This window comes from Psilocybe cubensis, chromosome 13 (assembly GCF_017499595.1).
Source record: "Psilocybe cubensis strain MGC-MH-2018 chromosome 13, whole genome shotgun sequence".
In the NCBI taxonomy this organism is placed as follows: domain Eukaryota; kingdom Fungi; phylum Basidiomycota; class Agaricomycetes; order Agaricales; family Agrocybaceae; genus Psilocybe; species Psilocybe cubensis.
In genome coordinates, this window is record NC_063011.1 from 1369124 (window position 1) to 1385107 (window position 15984).

The window sequence follows — 15984 nt, forward strand, 5'->3', positions numbered from 1 at the left end:
TTGAAGTTGCTCCTCGTTATTGTGCCAGTTGCCGCTGTGCTCGCATTTCCACGCGATAAGATCGGTGTCGGGCGCTGGCATGATCAACCAATGGGAAGGATCCAAGTGCACGAGAAGGCTGCTCCTCTTTACCTGAGCCAAAATCGTTTCCATAGCCGAAGAAAGGAAGGAACATTATGAATTTTTTAAGCTTCGACACTAGGGTATCAATGAGTAGCAAAATGGCAAAATGAGATTACGAGGATGGAAATAAATTGATTCGGAGCTTCAACTCTGTTTCTCAATAAACAAACGCGATCACATGACTTTTATGGGTGGTTGAATTACGCCCTTGGGTTGCTAGGATCCACTCTTTGTCTTTTCAATAAGTCCACTTCATGCCCCTACGCCACCCATAATGTCCACGACAACAGAAATTCTTTTCAACTCTCCTGCTCTTCATTCCTTAAAACGCGACCAGCTCGTCAAATTATGCAAAATTCATTCAATCAAAGCATCAGGAAAGAATGTAGAGCTTATCCAGAAGCTTAGACTACATGCACAGACATTGCCTAAGGACTCGCCGCTGAGCATCGCTGCCCGAAGTGAAGAGCATGGGCCCATTCCTATGCAGGTTCAAGAACCCTTACCCCAGGGACTGGAGGACGAGCAGGAAATGGGAGATGACGTCTCTTATCAGAATAGTCGATCGAGGCCAAGCGAGCAATGGGAAATGGTCATGGATAGCATCGAGGAGCTCGATGAAGAGTCATCCCAGGGTACCCTAACATCCCAAAGAACCCTTGGGCATAATGGAGGCACTGGAGAGTTCGGGACCGGTGGATCAAAATGTATGGCCTTTGTTAATTGCATGCATAAAGGCCTTTTTTATCTTATGAATGCTCTTTCTTCCAGCCACAACAGTCAGCTCCTCAATCAAAGCCATCGCCACTTCTCTGGGACTAAAGAAGGGGAACCCTAAATCCACTACTACGTCGACTTCTTCAAAGAAGAACACCCCCTTCACCCCGCACGCCGTCCAAGAACCGACAGACGAGTTGTCCCAGATGTCAACCCCTTATGCATCTCTTCCTGAGGCTACATCTCTGCCACAGACAGATCATTTCACGCTCAATGACACTCGTATGTCAATAGATGGAACTGAGGATATTCCTTTGCCCGGGCATGTTCTTCGACCTGGCGTTCCAGCCCCAGAGAATGCACGACTCAGTATGGGCACAGGGGTACCAGCTACTCCTTCGCGCCCAACAACTACGATCAGGCTCATCTCGAACCCACTCTCGAATCCAGGGGCAGGTGTAGACCATAGTTACGCTTCAGGAGAAAACGGGACACCTCAACTTAAACCCTTCAAGACTAGCTTTGACATTACCTTTGGTAGTCCCATCCCTAACAGTTCCGGTTTAAACTTTGGGGGTATGAGTATTTGGCCTCCAAGGACTGAAGAAGACGTTCATATGAGAGGCATTTACCCTGCCTTATCTTTTGAGGACCTTCCCCCTTCTCTCGAGATGAAACCTCCTGGGACACCTGCGAAACCAGGGGACGTTACCGTCCACTCCCCCTTGGCGATTCCCAAATCCCCTGATGTCTTTGTATTTGGTACACCGCACAAGCTCACTGACGACCAATTCCGTTCAGCTGCTGCCTCTGTTCTAGATGAAGTCAACCGGAAACTACGTGAAGATGGTGTTAAAGAAGTAAATACCGACATTATTGGCAATCTCCATCCGGAAACCAAGAAAGAGCCCCCTCGTGAGATCAAACCCATACCTGTATCCAAGCGGGGTGAGATTACGAACAAGTTCAATCGACTTCACGAGGAAGAGTTTCAGAAGATGGAGGGCATTGACTCGTTGGTAAAACGGCGTGCAGAGAGGCTTGTCCCAAAGAAACTGTCGGGGGATGGCGAGAAAGTTGTGCTAGGCAAGAAGCGCAAATCCAGTGTTCTGGCTGATGAGGGAGGAATTGGATCTCGTCGGCCGAGTGTGATTGCTCCCCGCCGTGCCAGTAATACTCGCGTTATCAGTAACGGCCGGCGAGCCAAAGCAATTCCTGGGGCGTTTGACTTCGGCAATGATGAAGGTGATGCGGAGGAACAGGAAGACGATCGTGCTGGCAAACGTGTTAAGATGGACCCTGATTCCGCATTATCGCCCGATGAAGAGGCCAAGAAGCAAGAGATGGCTGAACAACGTCGCTTAGAGCTTGCGAAAGAGAAAGACGCCATTCTTAAGAAGCTCGAGGCCAACAGAGCACGCAGACGAAGCAGTGCTGCTCATGGTGGTTTGTCTGGTCGTAAAAGTGGACGACTCAGTGTTGGAAAACCCAGACAAAGCATCCTAGGTAATGTTATCATTCTTTATCCTAATGCTAAGCATTGACATTCTTTTAGTCAAGCCAAAGCCTAAACCTAAGTTCGGGTTTCTCTCTTCCGCCAAATCGCTTGTACAAAGTGTCTGGAATCGTGGAAAGGCGTCTACCCCTGTCGTCGCCGGGCCAAGTCAGATACCGAAAGCCTCGCCCACTGCTAAACCAGAACCCGTCAAAGGAAAGACGGGTCCTCCATCTTTCGTGCCTACTAAGAAATCTTCAGTGGCGCCTCCCCGTGCCAGTGCTGCTATGGCGAGTGGAAGTCGTGGCATGTCAACCAGAGTCAGCGACCCAAAACTAAAAGCCGACGATGCTAAATCTCTGTCATCAAATAAAGGTTCTATTGCAACTTCTACGTCTTCTAGAGCGCGTTCCCCTCCAGTTGCTGGTTCGAGCAGGAATAGCTTACAAAGTAACGCAGGGTCGCGCACAAGTAGGACTAGCTCTATCGTGTCACCGAGCTCAAGGGCGACTTCAATTGCAGGAACCGCGGCCAGCAGAGCGCGCAGTCCAACCAACGTATCATCGATCGGTACTCGGCTTTCGTCTACTACTGGGTTCTCATCCATCGGCGACGTTGGAAGTATGGGCGTCAAAAATATTGCTGGTAGAAAATCTGTTGCGGCTAAATCATCAGTTCCTGGTTCAAGCTCTTCGAGGTTTTCCAATGTATCCTCAAGGTTGTTCGCGCCCACTGCGAGCTCATTGGCGAAAATGGCAAAAGCGCCCTTGCCTGATGCTTCTGGTTCCAATAAGCAGACCCTGACTTCAATCACCAATAGTCCTGCTGTCGCCGCCGCTTCTCCTGCCCCAACTTCATCAAGCACTTTTTCGCCTAGGCCAGGTGGCATATTCAGCAAACCTCTTGCGTTACCCCCGCAGTCTTGTATCCCAACACCTGTCAAGAGCCAACTCCCCAATGACGAGGGTGCCACGGTCGGGGGAGGCTCATCCAAGCAGGAAAAGACAACGGACACGACTTCTGCGCTCTCTCGCACACGTTCACTCAATGGCAGAAAGCCACGCATCTCCAGATCGAAAGTGATTGCGCGCCTTGCTTCGCAAAGGGCGGCCGGTACTAGTAGTGGCGGACGTGTTGCATCAGCATCTGCAATAGCGCCTAGGCCATCCAACGCTGCCGGTGGGCGGGTTGTCAGTGGAAAGACCCGTTCGAGTCTAGGTGCAAAAGTGTCTCGGGCAAGCTATGGTGGTGGGACGAGGTCGCGTCCCAGCGTCGGGTCAAGTGATGGCGTCATGATGAGCGCAAAGAAGCGGGCAAGGCAGAGTGAGTATGCGAGGAGGAAAAGTAAAGTTGGACCTTTAAACTTTGATGGTATTGCTCCGAAAGGAGTGGATGTTGATATGAACTAACGACACATTGACGAATTTTCATGACGTTTATCTTTTATCACCTATTATCATTTTCCACTCCAACTCTTTGCAGGTCAGAAAGAGAACGTCATCTTTGATTCCTTATTCGTTTTGTTTGGACTGAATGATCTTTGTAAAAATCTGTTTTTTTGACTGGGTCGGTATTAGCCTCTGACCTTTTTATTTCTTTTTTATTTTTTCTTGTTTCTTCTATCTCTTCCATCTCAGATTGATTCTGTTTGTATTCTTCAAACCTCCAGCAAACTGACCATGGCCACTCTGGCTTTTTTTCGTTCAATTTTTCAAAGCAAGCATTGATCTTCTCTCTCTCTCATATTTATGCTGTGTCATCGTTTATGTATGTACTTTTACAGCCTTTTAAACGCCACATAGTGCCTCTCGATTTGTAAATCTCTATTTATGATAGTCATGCAGCAATAAGTTTCGAAGATTGCCTTAGATGTTTAGAATCGCACGCGCCCAATTCAACCTATATTTTTGTTGATCCTCTTGGTTAAACCTGGACCTTAGGATGAGATTCATGGTAAATCAATTCCTGGTTTTTTATTATATTTGTCATACTAATGGCTCGACCTTGATTTCTATGCATCTCTCACGAAGCGTTTCGAAAAGAATTCCCTAACATGCTCCTGAATTGAAATTTTGAGATATCATGATAAAACTTGGAAGGAATCTAAGTCATACCTCATCAAATGTCTCCTTGTAGCTGTCCCTGTTTTTGAGGTCAGAGAAATATTGTCGGAACCTAGCGTATCGAGGGTCGGTCTGCAGCTTCTCCCAAGCAGCCTTCCCCTTGCCTGCTTCATATTTCCCGATGTCATTCTTCAGCGTAACTTCAGTACGAGCAAAGAAGGGCGTAACAGCAGCATCTGCGATACTCCATTCACCAACAGCGAACCCTTTCTCGGGAAGGAGGTTTTGAATGACTTCGATTCCGTCGAAGATGGCTTCGGGATCCTTGGAGCCTGAGATTGCAGCGAAGAAGCCGCTGGTGTAGGCGGGTGTGACTGTTTCGATGAAGAAACGCGCTTTGGCGCGGTCGATGGGGTCTTTGGGGAGCAAGGGCTGTGGGGTGTCGAGGTCTGCGAAGAACTCGAGTAGGACGCCGGATTCGGCGATTTTGGTAGAGTCCGGGGATGGCTCGTCTGGAGGAACATCTGGGCCACCGTATGCAATGGCTGGAACCTGTCGCGTTTGATTAGTTCAGTGAGTGAGTCGAGATGGCAGTGGTAAATTTAGATATGTATACCTTGCTAGCTTTGTTGATCTTGGGCGCGTACCATTCTGGCTTGTTCGCTAAGTCAATCTCGTAGCGAGTGTAAGGAAGTTTCGACTCTTTGAGTGCAAGTTCCGTCTGGTAAGTGATATGGTTAAACACGCGTTATAGGAAATTTAGACATCACATACTCTATGAGCCCATGGGCAGACCTAAAGCGTGTTCAATTCAACTGAGTTCAAGTTTAAGTACCAGACGAAAGGTAATTTTATCCACCTTGGCACTGTAGAGGGTGATTCGCTTTGCCATTTGCGATAGTATTTTGAATTATTTACGCAGGGGAGAATTAGACTTCGAGAAGAAATGATGGAGGGCTGAAAATCACTTACTCTCCAATAGCCATACTTATAATGCTCACCCTGATCAATATAATCGACTTCCTCTCAAGAACCCACATACCTTTCCTTCTGATTAATCAGCCTATCTGTGTTGACAAATTGACATTTGGTCACAACATTAGGTTTTCCATGTCGCCGCAGTCCTTCTCAAACATTAGATCTGAAGAATTTACGTGACGCTGTCATTCGAAGAAATTTGGGCATAAACTGTGCCGTACAGAGCCCAGTTGCCAGTTTGAATGCCCACAGAGATCCCTCGAGTGTGTGAATTGTCTTGAATATGCTGACTGAGCGCTGCCGGATAAATGCTGACAATGATAGCTTCCGCTTACTAGGATATGCTATTGCGGCAGCCTGCAGGTGTTAATCCTTATTTGAATGTGATGAGACATTGTATGAGCGACATGTTGTAACATGGGTTTGACGGCGGGCGTCTGAGCTCGGTGATCTTGGGGCTCTTGCAGGGTTTGCTGAATTGAACTTTTTATCGATTAAAGCTTGAAGACAGTAGATACAGTTGCTTTTCTCTTAGCCTGAAGGGTTTAACGCCTGTTATTGCTAGTTCATCGACTGAAGGATTACTTTTAGCCATATCACCCAGGGGTCACCTTGGGGTCGCCATCACTTAAATCACCCAATTAGGAGCCCTTCACTGTGTGCTCATAAGAGCATATACCCACCATAGCCCTGAAACGGTGCTACATATATCCTCAGAAACATGCGAATTGTCGACGATCTAGATGGTTTCTTAACAGGTCGCAAAAGTCGCGACGATGAATTTAGGGGCGAATCCCTCGATATTATCGTGGGAATATTGTGCCCACATGCCGAAGCGGCTATCACAGAAAACAAAGGGGACATTGAATTGAGATTGAATGTGATTTGCATTGTGCGACCAATGCGGATAAGCTTGCGCCCAGCGTTCAATGCAGAGGGCGAACGATGAACGCTCCCATCTCTCTTCCTTCCCGTCGCTCACCTACATATGTTGCGCTGCTCGCCTCTCAACGTTGAAGACCCAACGCACTAAAGAAGTCGTCACAATAGCGTCGCTTACTCCCTGGATTCGAGTGGTGGTTCGGTTGACTGGGATGCTTGGGCAAAATGTGAGCGCATTCTGCGAAATTCGTCTTGCGCTGCTTGAAACTGACACAGATGTACGCGAAAACCTCCCCGAAAGCAGAGCGCGCGCAAACATCCTTGTATTCTACCTGTATGGCACGGTATGCGACATTTGGTATAGGGCGCTGACCGATGGGCGGCCAGTGGCGCTAGTCGCTTGACCCAGGTGCGTATCACCTATTTCTTTTGCCAGAGCCCGCTATTATCTCTGCTCAGCGGTGCGAATGTCAGGTGAGTTACATGGCTTATTCTACAGTCTCTTGAAGTCTTCCGTTTCGTGCCGATTGAGTGCCTCTGGTGCGCTACGCTCCCCCAAAGCCTTCTACGCCTTTTCTCAGGATACATTCGATTACTTCAACTATACACCTTTTCTCTGGATAATTGGTCTTCTCTTTCTATGAAACGCCTCCAGTACCCAACGAAATTGATTCCATTCATCTACACAATCTCTCAACAAGCATCCTGGCCACTGAATGGCACGGTCACCGCATCTATACGACATTCATGGTACACGGTTCTGTTCTCGCGTGTCCTTTCCAACCTCACCGGTACTCCACTCAAGTGACCATTGTATGTAGCTTTTGGCTACCTGGGAATCCATCCTCTTGCGCTTGAATTCGTCGAATCTCGCTCTAATGCCTCTCGGGTGACTTTGTCATGTGCCTTGTTCTTCACTGTTCACTGGTCATTCTCGACGCGGCCACAATTTGGACTGCTCCGTGCTTGGAGGTGGATCAAGTTCAATGCGGTAATTATGGTTTGACTTCGAGCGTCTATCATTGCTCTCGGCATGTTTTACCGCCACCTGTCGAATTCTCGAAAAATAGCTCCTCTAGAACAACTTCTTTGCACCAACCCATGAAATGGACATGTGATGCCTGCTATAAGCAGATCGACTGGAGATCTTGTTATAATGATATATCAAGAATCCATCGAACCACATGACTTGGGGGCAATGGCATGCTTTTGGCCTGCATACAGGTAGATAGGTATGTCTTTCTATGCTGCACCTGGGTATTTTTGTTCAACGTCGATTTGGATCTTACCTGGGGTCACTTTTATCACCTACCCATCATCTATTGCAACTGTGGAAAAGCCAAGTCTGACTTAGGAGGGCTTCTCTCTGTTTTGGGATTGTCTAGTGAAAACTGCTCTCCAGAACCTGTCAGTATCGTGTTCTGGCTCAGTGGCTCCAATCTATTTGACGACACGATGCATGCAAAGCCTGGTCTTCTGTCCTCATTTCAAGTATTGGAAGTCCATGAGACGTCTCTCGCTGATACTCCGGCAGGTGGCGATACTTCATGGGGATTTTCTGCTTATCGGGTTTATGATGTTCCACTGACACACCCCAACTTTGGATCTCTACCTGCTGCATTTAGACTTCTGCCCGTTCGGAGTTTGAATTCTTAGCGCCGCCCCTAAAGTGTTGACATTATAGCATCCGGCATACCAATCCACCTAGAAAAAAGTAGGTGACAACCAATCCGCCTAATTATTAGCCTTTTCAAGCAACTGAGAAGCAGTGCAAAGTCTTTAATAGGCAGAAACCCACCCCTAATTTAGGAACAGTTACTTGTAAAGGCATGATTTTTGGTGGCCGTTTTCAGAGGAACTTGGATTGGTTGTGCCCGTTTTCTATTCATTGTTTGCCTGTTATATAAGTAATACTACTACTACATCGTAAGCTTCACCAACAAGTCCCAACACACAGTTCTACTCTTCTCAAACTATGGGTATTCGCCCCAACTCCAATAAACGCGTTCAGAATGAGAACATGCCACCCTCGGCGGCGACTCGCAGCGTACTCAACGCCAAATTTGTCGCCTCTCAGAGTCCCCGCAGGACTTCACGCACTTTGCGGGACGTTCAATTTCGCAAGCGCAGCGAATCTTCCACTGGCGTTCAGACGACCAAGCGGATCGTTGGGCATGCAAAACAGCGGCAAGCTAAGAACAAAATCCGATTTACTCTGAAGTCGGCGATCCGTGGAAAGATCAACGACGTAGAGATGGCCGATGGGACGGTTCATCCATCCAGCAACACCGTTCCAATCCAGCTTCCTCAGGAGCTTGTGCGTCCTCGAGAATATAAGGCCGTCACTCCCGATATGCTCAAAGCTGTGGACCAAACCTACGACGACGACATGGGCGTCCAGTACTTCCGCGACGGTCTTGAAATTCTCGAAAAAGAGTGAGTAAAAAAATTGAATTATTCGCTCACGGGTCGTTGACTAACAGACACGTCTATAGACTCATGCAGTCGTTGGCCAGCGTGAAAATCCAAAATCAAAGGACCAAACTGCCCAGCGAGCTCGACGTCGTGGTGAACGACGCTACCATCATCCTTCCCTCGCACGTTCTAGCGGTGTTTGGGAAGGCACCTCCTCCTGGATCTTCCGCCCCACGGCAGGTTACCCTCTACCCAGTTCACAGCCTCGTGCTTAAGGCCCACTGCGCACACCTTCCGCTCCCACCGCCTACCCTTGAGGTTCCCAACCACGTCAGTGGGGAGCAAACGGTCAAGCTACCAGTGTGGTCGATCTGCCTCCCGTCTCCTGAGGCCTATCCCGCCCTTTCTGTGTACCTCTACACCAAAGACATCCAACGGCTGCTGCGCAATCTTGTCCCAATGCCTGCTCCCGAGGACCTCCGTGTTACTCCAGGACGGACGAAAGAGTTCGGCCAACAGATGGGCCACAGGTTCTCCATCGCTATCATCGTCCGCGCCACCTTCCTCGTCTACGGGGTGTGGCAGAACATGTGCGCCTTGGGCATCTTCGACAAGCAGCTGTGGGACACTATCGACGCTGTGTGGAATTCCATCCTCTTCGCCATGTCTGTTGCCACGGGTAATCCGACGATGCCTATCCCTCCTTATCAGCCCGTCGACGAGGGCTACGGGGAAGCGGAGCCTGCGCCTGAGGGCGAGTGCGAAGCTGGACCGTCAGGAGATGTGTCGCCGCCATCCGACGACCTTTCACCGTCGACAAAGGATTCTGCTGGTGCGGGAAGCCAGGGACCCGAGGGCAGTGGGCCCCATCATTAGGACTCATGCCACCCGTGCCGGAACCAAATTTGCTATCCCTGCCGTACAAACACACCTTCGTTGCTATCACCAGCGCCGTTAAGCTCGTAATGAGCCCCTCAGACGAACCGCCCTAACGGTGGGGAGTCATTTTCGTTAGTCCTTTGTGAATCCCCCTTTGTCCCTTAGCAAGGGATCGCCCATTTCTGTCTCTTTTTTGCATCAGCTTTGTTCTCCTATTTTTTGTTCTTTGGCCTGTGACTCAGCAGCCTTTCACTGCGTGACTGCACCATGTTTTCGGCTCTTCTTCTCTTCCTTTTACCGTCGCAATCAAATTGTACATAGACCGCATCGGCACGTCACACACGATTCTATGCCCTTTATGATACATACGTCCACGAAAGCAGATCACATCCCCTGCTTTTGGTAATTGTAACCCTATGAATGTGTTGTACAATGTTATAAAGCCAAATTTTCTGTAAACAATATGAATTTCTACATATCTCTTATCCGTCGTATCTTTGGAGCGCAAAAATGGACGACAAAATAGTTCACCGATAATACAAAATTATCGCCGTGTTGAAATGTGGCAAAAATTTTCCTGAGGCCGGCAATTCATTTCATCAGGCTCGTGTTGGCGACGCGATCATATTCGCCGTCGCGACAGCACCACGTAAGATTGGGCTCATCAGGAACCAGCACCCCCTTAGGTAAGCAAAAGTTGGCTTACCTCCGAACCTTTTCAACCCTTCTGCACTCACACTATTCTACATTTTTGAACCACAGATATGTAGGTTATGCTTCTTTGAACACATCTGTGGTTTTTTTTTTCAAAAAAATTTTGATCTCAAGAAGTTATAAAGATTTTAATTTTTTTCCTTTTTTTTTAGTCTAACACGTCAGAAATGGTGTTTTCTCGAGTTTGGGAGATTTTCGAAAATTTGACAATGTTCTTTTGGCCGCTTATATAATGGTACACGTGACCACACGTGACAATAAGTCACGCCTAAGTAATACCTCTCAGACTCATTATGGACTTCCAGAGACTACAATTTGACCTCTGAGGTGTAATTCTATTATTGTGGGCATAAAGGCTAGTAGTAAGGATTGTATATGCACATTTATGAATTTTTTTTTTTTAAACTTTTTGTCTGAAACCATTTTCCGTCAACATAACTTTTGATTTTTTTTTCGAGCTGGATTTTGGCCGCTCTTGGCGCCAAGCCCATTGATTACGTAAGGGTGCTGGTTTCTGATGAGCCCAATCTTAAGTACGAGCAGTCGACGCGCTCGTCGCCACTGGTCGGGCCTGATCACACTCGTGCGACCGTGCTGCTCAACTTCAAGTCGTCTGTGTACCCGCCTATCTACCTATCCACCAGGCTGTTTCTATTGGATATCATACATTTCTAGTCATCCTCTGCTATCGACTACACCCCGCCCATGCCTACTACTGCTAATTGACGCCCGCAGTCGACTGTGTTTTGGCATCGCCAGCCCACGGCGTTAACACGGAAACTTTCGGCCCACGTTTCAAGGCATTTCTACGGACTTCTACACCCTTTCGATAAATAAACCCTTGCAGTTTGTTCTTTGTGCAGGACCATACTCATAATTGTTGCATTAGACTATATCCGTCCAAAGGATTTATACGGTGAATTTCCTTTTGGCATTAGCAGTTTTATTCAAAATTCTGAGCCGGTATATCTTGTGCATTTGATTGTTGACGGGGATGGTAGTTCAGGATTTTTCTAGGTTCTTTGTGGTCATTTCCATTTTTGGGTTTTGGTGTGACTATGGATTTAGGAATCAAGGCACAGGGTAGGTAGTCCATCGGCCATCGAAAACGTCGTTGCTTGAAGCAAAATACATAAAAGATAGTATTCTTCAAAGGATTTTTTATTTCAAATTTTCTCTATTTTAATTTTTTGTAGAAGTTTCCCAGAATAAAACACAAACAACATACTCATTGCGGTGGCTCATGATCTTGTTTGTTCTTTGGACAAGTCTTGAGAATTCTAGGCGACCAAGCACGATTTTCTGGGACCTTGCTGGCTCCGGGTGAACCACATACCAATACTAGTTCTAGTAGTACCAGTATCCCTAGGTCCAACTTGGATTATCAATTACTGCGTGTGTACTGCGTCGGCGGCATTAGAAGGGTTTATCGTTGAAGACCATCGCTTGTAATTGAAAAACGTTGCACTTATATACAAGACCATTGTCTAAAATAGAATGTGGATCTCATGATGAACCGTCGATTCCCACGACCTATTCGCGGTGGGAGTAAACATGCTGTCAATGACACAAACCGCATTTGGAAGCCTTGGGTCTGGCAGCCAGTCTGGGAACGGTGTTTTTACTCGTTCACAGGGTTTCGTATTTGGCGAGCTCTGCCCTGCAAGTGTTTGGAGACAATTTTAACAAGTATAGGAAGGATATCATGTGACTCATGTCCCAAGTAACGTAAGTAAGATACTCATCACTTGTGTGCGGCTTGATGATAAACCCACGAAAGACATCATCAGTGATATCCCCAAATTATACGCCATATGCTGGACTTTGATGGAGTTGTTCCCGACGCCCGTTAACCGTTCGGAAGTCGGAAATTGCACTTCAAGGTATGGGAGGACGTCATGATTTATAATTTATGATTGTCGATGCTATCAGCTCGGGCTTTGGCGCGACTGATTCGGCGCGACAGCAATTATTGCTCTCTTGGAGATGAACTATGTTGATGAAGCTCCAGACTTACCGCTAGGCATCAGCATGGCATTAGCGCCATTATTCAATCTAATTGTACCGTGTAAATTGGAAACAGAGGCAGCGGCGCAGCGCGACCGTAAAGAACTGTGAAATGATGTATTTAACGTGCGTATTACGTTAATATTGCAATGAGTGGCGAGGGCTGTGAAGGTGATTTGGAATTGGATATTTCGCCGTTTCTGACCGGCGTTGTGAGACTTCGCGTTGACCTGGAAAAACGGATCGACAACAGCTCCGGCTACTGCAAGTTGTAAACGAGATACAATGAAATTAGTGCCACATCAAGGACGACCTTGGGACGCGAAGTCGGACAGCAGCGGCCCGCCCTTACTAACCATTCATCACGACAATTATTGTTCTCTGGTGGAAATACGATGCTCATACATGGGCGCGAGTCTAACGCTTGAGTGTGTTCTGATTAACGACCTGCATCGTGAAAACCAGAGAGGTTTACATTATCAGACAAGTGTCAAAGAATCATCAGAATAGAGGGTCAGAAGAACCACCGAACATCAAGAAGCTTCTTCAGCGGTGGGTATGTGATGAGGGGCACAGGAACACACACAACTGAAGTCTGATCGAGGTCCAACAAAGTATAGATGAAACGCGAAAAAAAAAGTTGTGTGGGGTTTATCACAGAGGACGTACCAAAGAGGACAAGAACATCACAGAGACCAGAGTGGGAGAAAGGGCGGAAACAGGCGGAGAGAAAGCTTCTGTTGCACAAGATGGGAGAAACTAGGGGTGTACCGAGTCCGGTGCACAAGTTTGTCGGATGGGTCCACAACGCCGGTTGTATCAATCAGATGAATCGGGCAAAACGTCTGAAAATGTTCAGAATCGTGTCCAAAATTGAAGAGAAAAAAATATTAGGGTAGATTGTGTGATATAGGTTGCGGGTGCCCAAGGCGGTGTCCAAGGCGTACATAGTGTACCGCATAATGCGAGGAGTTAAGTAAATAAAATAAACAAGTAAGTAAGGATTAGACAAGGATATAGTTATAGATAAAATAAAAATTGAAAGGAAGAAGCTTTAAAAGCGGGTTATACTAGATCATGCGATCCAAGATTAGAAATGAAGATAGTTAGAGGAAGATTGGCCGTAGAATAATAGTATCATCTGATAGTATAGGGGTATCAATGTGGAATGGCAAAGAAACGCGCAATAGAGCAAGGAAGTCTGCGAAAACAAAATAAGAGCAGAATAACATGGCCTGAAACAAAAGCATAAACGATAGGATGTGCATCTGGAGGAGAAAATCATACGAGTTGGATAGCGGTGAGTCTGGATTGAGGAGCCTGGACTACAGAAGGAAAGAAGACAAAACAAGAGATTGAAAGGACTGAAAGGCGGTTTAGCGGTTGCCAAACGATGGGAAATTCAATAGCAAATCCTTTAAACGTTATGGTTTGGTCGTAAGAATCGGAGTTGGGTCGTGCAGAGTGTCCAGGAAGGGAAGTGGAAAAAAGGGTTGTTTGAGAGGAAAGGAGCGACAGCACGTAGGCGGAAACCGCGTTTAGGATTGTTGAGCCAGCTTGGTGCGAAGCTGGAGGCGACGAGCTTCATTCGTTACATGCAACGCCGTTTGTACAGCTTGTATCATCCGGGAGTTACTTAGTGCCAGTGCGAGAATGTTCTTCCACAAGCCATGGTTATGCCTGTGGAAGGTATCCACCTCGGCGTGTGATCGTCTTGAAAGGATTGTGGACATTGCGGCCGCGTTTGGGAATTCCCCCACGACATCTACAGGAAGTAGCTTCCAAGCGAGGAGGTTATGGTTGGTCTCAAGGCCCATGGCGAAGAGAAGAAGAAGGGCAAGGGATGGGACGTGCGGTACTCTGATAGGAACCACAGGAAGGTTGACATAGAGGACTTGGGAGTCTCCAACAGTCAAAGAGCGTGGTATGGGAGCAATCGAGCCGGGTGCAGCAGGTGGTACGTTGAGATCGGTGCGGAAACCGCGTTCGAAGAGGGTGAGATCAATTGGGAGCATCAAAGGCGTGGTATTGTCTGGATCCTGGTCGGACTGGGTCGCGGCGAGCAGGTGCGTTGGCATACGAGCGTCGCGGACGACGTACATATCAAATGTGGGCCCAAGGGCTGAACCAGTAGGCGTTGGCGTGTCCCGGACATTGAAGTAGGAATAAAGTGCCCTAGAACATGAGAATATATCAGGATATGAAGCCTCTCAATGAGACCCGAGAGACGCTACGTACTGGACAGCATTTGGAGCAGATTCAAGGTATGAAGGTTGTTTCATTGACATGGCAATCGATTTTGAGAGTAGTTGGGTTGATTTCGTATGATAATGGCGTGAAAATGGACAGAGTCGCGTCGTTCTACGTGTGTGTCGTAAATAGCGGGCGTCTAGACGCGTGTATGTGGTATAAAAGAGAGAAAGGGATAGGGAATAATAAATGGGTCGTAGTAGGAATGAAATGAAATAGAAAAAGGAACAAAATGTGTTAGGACGTGTACGTACACTTGCAAGTCCGCTTCTCGGCAAGATAATCGGGAGTCAAATGCCTATTTCTATCCGAGACCTCTGGCTTGACTCGCCTCCGAGATCCTCGATGTCCGTCAGTTGGTCCTTTTAGACATCAATCCAACGCACTTCCTCCGAGGTTAATGCCTAATATTTCACCGCTAATTTTTTTTCCTTTTTGCATATGGAATAAAATCAGCCACGAGGTTTTTTTTTTTTGAATATGGCTCACTGTCAATCTTTCTTCCCAGGTCCTGACAAACAACAAGGTGACAACCCAACAAATTATGCGCGGAATCGCCTGCTTCTGTGGCAAATGCACTGAGAGTCGGAGTGAGAAGACAGAGGAAATGGATTGTGCTGAGATGCAACGGACCGTCGGTTATCTTACCAGGCACCGTCAGAGTCTTCACGTCCGTGAAACTGTGCATAACGACCGATTCAGGATTCCCAACTCGTTGACGACGTATGCATGCAGCTTTCAGAAATACTCCCAAATATGTCCTTTTGAACCTGAACACGCTGCAATTTTGCGTTCTAAATTCGTTTAGCGGCATTTCACGACTAGAGCGCTCATACTACGTCCCAACTCACTGGACGCGTTTGGTCGAAAGTAGAATTGGAACTTAGCGGCTCGGGGGGCGGGGTGATGAAACAAGGGTTGAGTCCACATCACATTTGTAGATTGAGTGGCTTTCACGCTCTTTTTAATTTAAACAGGTGACGGGAGTCGGGACAGGTCAACTAGTATGAAACGCCACCTCCAGCCAAAAAAACTTCTTCCGGACACGTACACAAAGTTCGCCAGTTCCCTCCAAGTTGCAAATCCAGTTTTCCAACATTTTCAAGCTGACATGGCTGTGCGAGAATATTTCCCAACGCCAAGTTCTTGCTCTGCTCCCCGTCTACCTGGCATCTCTAGAACTGACGTATCAATTCCACGGCGAAAATCAGTTGGATCCCTTCGGTTTGAGCTTTTCTGTGGCGGGTCTGCTTTACAACAGTACGACACTGAAAACTATTGCATCCAATCATTCTATTCATGAACCTGTATATGATGATAAGGATACTAAGATCAGCCGTTCGCGCTCATTTATCCTTATTCCTTTCGATTCAATTCATCAAAAATGTTTTAGGAACTCGAGTCCATCCACCTTGCTGGGCAATACCTGCTTCCTTGGCCCGCTTCCTGCTTCCTGTGGGG

The 15984-nt window shown here is 47.3% G+C and overlaps 5 protein-coding genes across 5 annotated transcripts; 3 read left to right on the forward strand and 2 right to left on the reverse strand.

Moving 5' to 3' along the window:
* Positions 1-397: 397 nt before the first annotated feature.
* JR316_0013167 (uncharacterized protein) lies at positions 398-3744 on the forward strand (the record flags this gene model as incomplete). Its single annotated transcript, XM_047898779.1, has 3 exons — positions 398-830; positions 895-2346; positions 2396-3744. The coding sequence occupies 3 exons, from the start codon at positions 398-400 to the stop codon at positions 3742-3744; spliced, it is 3234 nt and encodes a 1077-aa protein (XP_047742327.1).
* Positions 3745-4346: 602 nt separating this feature from the next.
* On the reverse strand, positions 4347-5290 carry JR316_0013168 (Pyrimidodiazepine synthase; the record flags this gene model as incomplete). The annotated part of the gene is made up of 5 exons (XM_047898780.1): positions 4347-4394; positions 4450-4950; positions 5015-5119; positions 5173-5193; positions 5258-5290. 5 exons carry the CDS (start codon positions 5288-5290, stop codon positions 4347-4349), a joined length of 708 nt encoding a protein of 235 aa, XP_047742328.1.
* Positions 5291-6305: 1015 nt separating this feature from the next.
* On the forward strand, positions 6306-6789 carry JR316_0013169 (uncharacterized protein; the record flags this gene model as incomplete). The annotated part of the gene is made up of 4 exons (XM_047898781.1): positions 6306-6602; positions 6623-6667; positions 6695-6732; positions 6768-6789. 4 exons carry the CDS (start codon positions 6306-6308, stop codon positions 6787-6789), a joined length of 402 nt encoding a protein of 133 aa, XP_047742329.1.
* Positions 6790-8233: 1444 nt separating this feature from the next.
* On the forward strand, positions 8234-9549 carry JR316_0013170 (uncharacterized protein; the record flags this gene model as incomplete). The annotated part of the gene is made up of 2 exons (XM_047898782.1): positions 8234-8694; positions 8754-9549. The coding sequence occupies 2 exons, from the start codon at positions 8234-8236 to the stop codon at positions 9547-9549; spliced, it is 1257 nt and encodes a 418-aa protein (XP_047742330.1).
* Positions 9550-13811: 4262 nt separating this feature from the next.
* On the reverse strand, positions 13812-14555 carry JR316_0013171 (uncharacterized protein; the record flags this gene model as incomplete). The annotated part of the gene is made up of 2 exons (XM_047898783.1): positions 13812-14448; positions 14512-14555. 2 exons carry the CDS (start codon positions 14553-14555, stop codon positions 13812-13814), a joined length of 681 nt encoding a protein of 226 aa, XP_047742331.1.
* Positions 14556-15984: the final 1429 nt, after the last annotated feature.